Source organism: Primulina huaijiensis, unplaced genomic scaffold (assembly GCF_012295235.1).
Source record: "Primulina huaijiensis isolate GDHJ02 unplaced genomic scaffold, ASM1229523v2 scaffold39543, whole genome shotgun sequence".
In the NCBI taxonomy this organism is placed as follows: Eukaryota; Viridiplantae; Streptophyta; class Magnoliopsida; order Lamiales; family Gesneriaceae; genus Primulina; species Primulina huaijiensis.
The window spans coordinates 1-5,721 of NW_027359312.1; the positions used below are offsets into that span (position 1 = coordinate 1).

At 34.9% G+C, this 5,721-nt stretch overlaps 1 protein-coding gene and 1 long non-coding RNA gene across 3 annotated transcripts; both read left to right on the top strand.

The window, feature by feature from the left end:
• Nucleotides 1-6: 6 nt before the first annotated feature.
• On the top strand, nt 7-2,581 carry LOC140969025 (putative late blight resistance protein homolog R1B-23). Its single transcript, XM_073430241.1, has 2 exons — nt 7-120; nt 151-2,581. The coding sequence occupies exons 1-2, from the start codon at nt 107-109 to the stop codon at nt 2,486-2,488; spliced, it is 2,352 nt and encodes a 783-aa protein (XP_073286342.1). The 5' UTR covers nt 7-106; the 3' UTR covers nt 2,489-2,581.
• Nucleotides 2,582-3,517: 936 nt separating this feature from the next.
• Nucleotides 3,518-4,791, top strand: LOC140969026 (uncharacterized). Of its 2 annotated transcripts, XR_012173864.1 has the most exons (4): nt 3,518-3,780; nt 3,864-3,918; nt 4,054-4,455; nt 4,640-4,791. It is a non-coding gene; the product is annotated as an uncharacterized lncRNA (long non-coding RNA). The 2 variants fall into 2 exon arrangements; XR_012173863.1 differs by having other exon boundaries at nt 3,864-4,455.
• Nucleotides 4,792-5,721: the final 930 nt, after the last annotated feature.

Genomic DNA, 5,721 nt, shown 5'->3' on the forward strand with positions numbered 1-5,721 from the left:
TGATTTCATCGTTGCTTTCCTTGAAGATTTTTCAGATAAGTATCACGAAAGACTTGGTCGTGAGGGAAATGAGATTAGAAAAGCTGCATATGAAGCTCAAGATTTCATGGATTCGTATCAGTGTTCGGTGTCAACTATTGATGATGATAGGAGTTCTGAAGAGGCTAATTTGAACTTGGATCGAGATTTAACCATGGCGTCTGAAAGGATTGGTTTTATTTGGGAAGGGACGATGAAGATGAACAATAGTGACACGACAAAAGATCTCCGATCCGTATCTTATTCTTTTCCTGTTGATCGTTCACCCACGGTCCAAGCCACTGCCAAAAAAATGGTTGTGGGATTTGATGATGACTTGATCGCCATCAAAGAACGGTTATACGAAGACTCTGCTAACCTCCAAATTATCCCAGTTGTTGGGATGGGGGGAATCGGGAAGACGACTCTGGCTAGAAAAGCATACGACGATTCAATCCTTTCTCGACACTTCGACAAATGCGCATGGATCACAGTGTCACAAGAGTATCAAAGGAGAGAGGTTCTTTCAGGGCTTTTGAAGTCCCTCAAGAATGAACAATCTAATGAGAACGAAGCAGAACTGGCAAAACTAGTGTATCAAAGTCTCATTGGCAGGCGATATCTCATTGTGATTGATGATATATGGAGTACCAAGGCATGGGATGATTTCAAGATGACATTCCCAGATGATGGTAGTGGAAGTCGAATCTTGTTAACCACCAGGCTATTAGATGTGGCTTCTCATGCAAGATCTTCAGATGCTCCTGTTCACCAAATGAACTGTTTAAATAATGATCAAAGTTGGAAATTACTTCAAGAAAGTGTTTTTGAACAACAGTCTTGTCCTCTCCAACTGGTGGAAGTCGGGAAGAAGATTGCCGAAAATTGTGGGGGACTTCCACTCACCATCGTGGTGGTTGCAGGACTACTTCTTTCTTCAGGCAACGTGATGAGAGAAGAAGTGTGGGAAAATGTTTCGGAAAATATAAGTTCTAAAGAGCCTACAATTGCCCTTCAGTGCTCAAAGATACTGTGTTTTAGTTATGATCGGTTACCTCTTCGACTAAAACCATGCTTCCTCTACATAGCAGCTTTTCCTGAAGATTCTGGAATTGATGTTTCTAAGCTAATCAAGTTGTGGGTTGCTGAGGGATTTTTGAAACCAAATCATCAGTCGAAGTGCTTGGAAGATGTGGGGGAACGTTATCTGGAGGATCTGGTGAACAGAAGTTTGCTCTTAGTGAGCAAGAAAGGGCCTGACGGGAAACTCGAAACTGTTGGAATCCATGATATGTTGAGGGAGATTTGCATAACAAAAGCTGAAGAAGAGGGGTTTCTTTATCATGTGTCATCCAAAACCAATTCTGGAACAGAATTTGTAGAGAATCCATATCGCCGCCTAATAATTCATTGCACCAAGCGTTCTCAAGAATGGAAAATCCTAGATTCGAGCGTGCGTTCGGTTCTACTTATCTCCGAGAATTATCAGAGGCCAAGAATAGATCTAAGGTCTAGGCACGTCGGTGTCTTGGATGCACCCCAAGTAAGTTTGCGGAATTTTTCACGTACATTCGTCAATTTAAGGTACTTTGCTTTTGCCTTAACCCAAGCATCATGCCCCGATGAATTTCTAGTCTCAATATCAAAACATCCCAATCTCGAAACTATAGTTGTTTATGTAGATGTCATCACAGTCCAAGACTTATGGCAAGTACCATATGAAATTTTAAAGATGCCGAAGTTAAGGCATCTGATCTGGAACGATGATTTGGAATTATCCTATCCCTCTGATATAGGAATTGTTCATGAAAGTGATCTACAAACAATTGAGACAGTAGCCGATTTCATATTTACCGAAGAGATCGTCAAAATACTCGTGAATCTGAAGAAATTGGTTGTTGAATATTATATGAAGAAAAAATGGGATTATTTTAATCTCGAAAACCTTTGCCATTTACAAAGCCTCGAGGACTTGCAAATCTCAATGCTCTTCTCGCCTGATCTCTCAATGACATGGAACCATGCTTTTCCAATCGGTCTAAAGAAGTTATCTCTATACGGAGTCCTTTTTCCTTGGGAAAATATGACCATAATTGGGTCGCTCCATAATCTTCAAGTTCTCAAGATGACAGGGATTGCAGTCAATGAAGTTTCAAAGTGGGTGATGATGGAAGGTCAATTTCTTCAACTCAAGTACTTCCGCTCTTCCTTGGATTCTCTGTTGAAGTGGGAAATGGAAAAAGAGCACTTCCCATGTCTTGAAAGCTTGATTCTTGAGCGTGCCGAGCTGATTAATGAGATTCCTAGTGGTATAGGAGAAATAGATACGCTTCGATACATTGAGTTGCAATACTGTAAAAAGTCATTGGTAATCTCAGCGAAGCAAATGCAAAAGCATCAACATGAAAATGGAAATGATGCTTTTCGTGTTCGTGTAATAGATTCCGATGAATACGATGTTTTGTTTTGAAGTCACATTTGTGAGATAATATTGTAAGATTTTGTATTTGTTTTGATGAAAGATTTTTGTTTGACAATTATGCGAAGCAAATAGTGGGACGATGTTTTGTTTTGAAGTCACATTTGTGAGATAATATTATAAGATTTTGTATTTGTTTCGATGAAAGATTTTTGTTTGACAATTATGTGAAGCAAATAGTGGAACGAGGACATAAAAATTATCAATTTAAGGCCAATGACATAGCTTCACTCGCACAAAAATATCAAATTTGGGACAAATCTCAAGTTCGACATCTAATTACAACAAACTTCTAAAAAAAATCACTTTTATATTCGTATGTGAATTTTTATGAATTTGGACACATATCTTATTAGTAAAATAGGAAATTGATGGATACACATATACATTTTTTTCGAAAACTAAACCAACATATATTTAAATAAATTTTTTTTAAAAACAAAAATAAGTTCAATTTTTTTTAAAAATAAAGTAATTAATATTTTAGAAAAAAGGAAATTGTTTTTTAAAAAATTTGTTGAATAACTCGACATCTAAAGTGATCTAATTTTTAAATTATTGAACTTGAATTTCAACTCTCATTTTTTAAATGTAGTATTTCTATTTTACTAACAAGATATGTGTCCAAATTCAATAAAAAAATAATAATAATGAAAAAAATTTAAAATCAAAAGTACTGTCTGCTGCAGCTGCACATGGTAGCTTGGACGTTGCTATTTGCAGCGTCCGCCGTTGATGGTGGCGTTTTAACTTAATTTTGCCAAACTAGACAATCTACCTTATTTTTGAAATTAAAATTTTTTTTAAAAGTGATTTTTTTTTAAAAAAAAATCCAATATCTTTACATATGGTTCAAGTAATTATTTTGAATATAATATCTTTACGTATAGTTCAGATAATTATTTTATGAAAGAGGCATATGACTCATTTTAACTCATATCAGATATACCGAAATTTCATTTAAAATAGTCTAAAAATGTGAGAGCCCAATACCCATTTAAATTTAAATACAACCCAACCCATTTGAGAAAAAATAAAAGGATAGCAGATCGCTTAATCCTCAATAGAAAGAAAAGCTTCTCCCACCCCTGCAAACCCATCACCCCTTTCCTCCTGTTTCTCCAGCCTTACGCAGTGCCACCAGTAGTCTGAGAAATAGTTCAGTAGCTAGCAATCTTCTTCCTCCAGTCTTAGAGTCTCTTTCCTGCAATGAATCGGAAGATTTCGAGCTCGATCGGCCTTGTTTCAAACTTTTGTGCGCGTGATTTTTGATCCGGTTTTAGGTAAGATTTTGGCTTCGATTCTTAGTTGTTCTTGTTGGATTAGTTTATATAAGTGAAGCCTTAAGTTTTCCTCTGTTGTCCAGCTTGTTTTCTCACTGTGAACAGTCACCATTGCGTGTTTAAGCTTTGATTCTTGAGGTATTAAGCTTGAAATTCCAGATTTTAAATCGGTTTATAGGCTGTCGAGAATTCAATTTTTAACCGTTCTGATTTAATTTGTTTTAGTTGTTGGAAATGCATTATATTGAGGTATATAACAAATTTATATCGTAGGTTATATCGTTGGACGCGTTTAAGGTTTGGAGCCATCAGAAAGTCCTTAAGAATTATTGTGATATTGTAAGTTGTAGTTACGGTACGCTCAAACCCATATTATTACGACTTCTATATCGGCGTGTAAGAATATCCAGTGAATGTTGTTTCCTATTATGTGTCTTGAATGTTTTATCTGATGCATTCATGCATTAATTATTTTGGCATAGCATATTGAGCCTTGACTCTTTTGACGATGATTTATGTTGATTCTGTTGAGATATATTGAGTAATCAGAGGGACGAGTGGGATAGGATTAGCAACATTTCTAGATGACAGCCAGGGATGAGTGACTTAGCTAATCGGATTCTCGATGATACGTGCATGGACGAGCGACGATTTGATGCTACATCCTTGGCACAGGTGGCCGCTGTTACTGTTGTTGATGTTATTTGTTTGTACTCTATTTGATATCCGTTATTCCATTGTTACTATTCTGAATTGCATACCATTGCATTTTACTTATTATTATTACATGTCATTTATTTATGTCATAATTTTACTGGTTTGTCGAACTATGTTATGATTGTTTTTGATGCCATAACAGGTTATTTCAGGGGATTTGATGCATCAACGTGAAAATGGAAACGATGCTATTCATGTTCATGTAATAGATTCCGATGAATACGAATTTTAGTTTCGAAATATAATATTGTAAGAATTTGTATTTGTTTCAATGAAAATTTTCTGTTTTGACAATTATTCCAAGAAAATAGTGGGAGGAGCGGTAAAGTAAAGCTTAAACTCGATTAAGCAACCGGTTTTTAGATTTTCGTAAATATTAGACACAAAAATTATGAACATAAATATGTCAACTGGTACTAAAGTACCAAGTTTGAAACAAGATCTCAGGGTCGAGATTTTATTTAATTGTAACAAAACTTCTACAAAAATATCACTTTTACATCTACATGTACACTTTTATGAATTGAAATCAAATTGAACTATAGTACATGTAAAACAAGATTAATCGGAATAAAAAATTTCTAATATTCGATTTAAACCCCAAAATTTTCTTTATTTTCCTATTCTAAAAATAAAAAAAATTTAAAATTAAAATCATAAACGTCAAATATACAGTTCTTTAATTTGAAATTGTATGAACGGACCAAATTGCATTTAAAATTGCCTAAAAAAGGTATGTAAAATGTCTTGATTAAATGAATCTATCTTCGTTCCACGTTTCTTTCTCTCCAATATTCAGTGTACTGTGGCCGTTGTGTTCCCCTCCTTAATTCACCCAAAGGCCCATTATCTTTCCTCTTAGTTGATTCACGCGGTAGCATGCTGGGAACACGCAGGGGCCCACGCCTCCCAGTTCTTTACGTGATTCTTGTCATGGCAGCATGGGGGTGTTGTATATTTAAGGAGTACGAGTTATGAAAATAAATTTTTACCATTATTTCTATCTACGAAACATAAGACACTATCAACTTTATTATTGAGTTCAAAATATGATAATTCAGAGATAATTTAACTAAATTTTAGTTTATTTCGTGTAAATTACGAGAAGATTTGAGCATATATTTTAAGAAGAACCACTATCTTTTTAAAAAAAAAAATCCAAAATCATATGTATATTTTATGCATAATAAAAGTTAGGAAAACAAATTCTTATCGTAATATTTA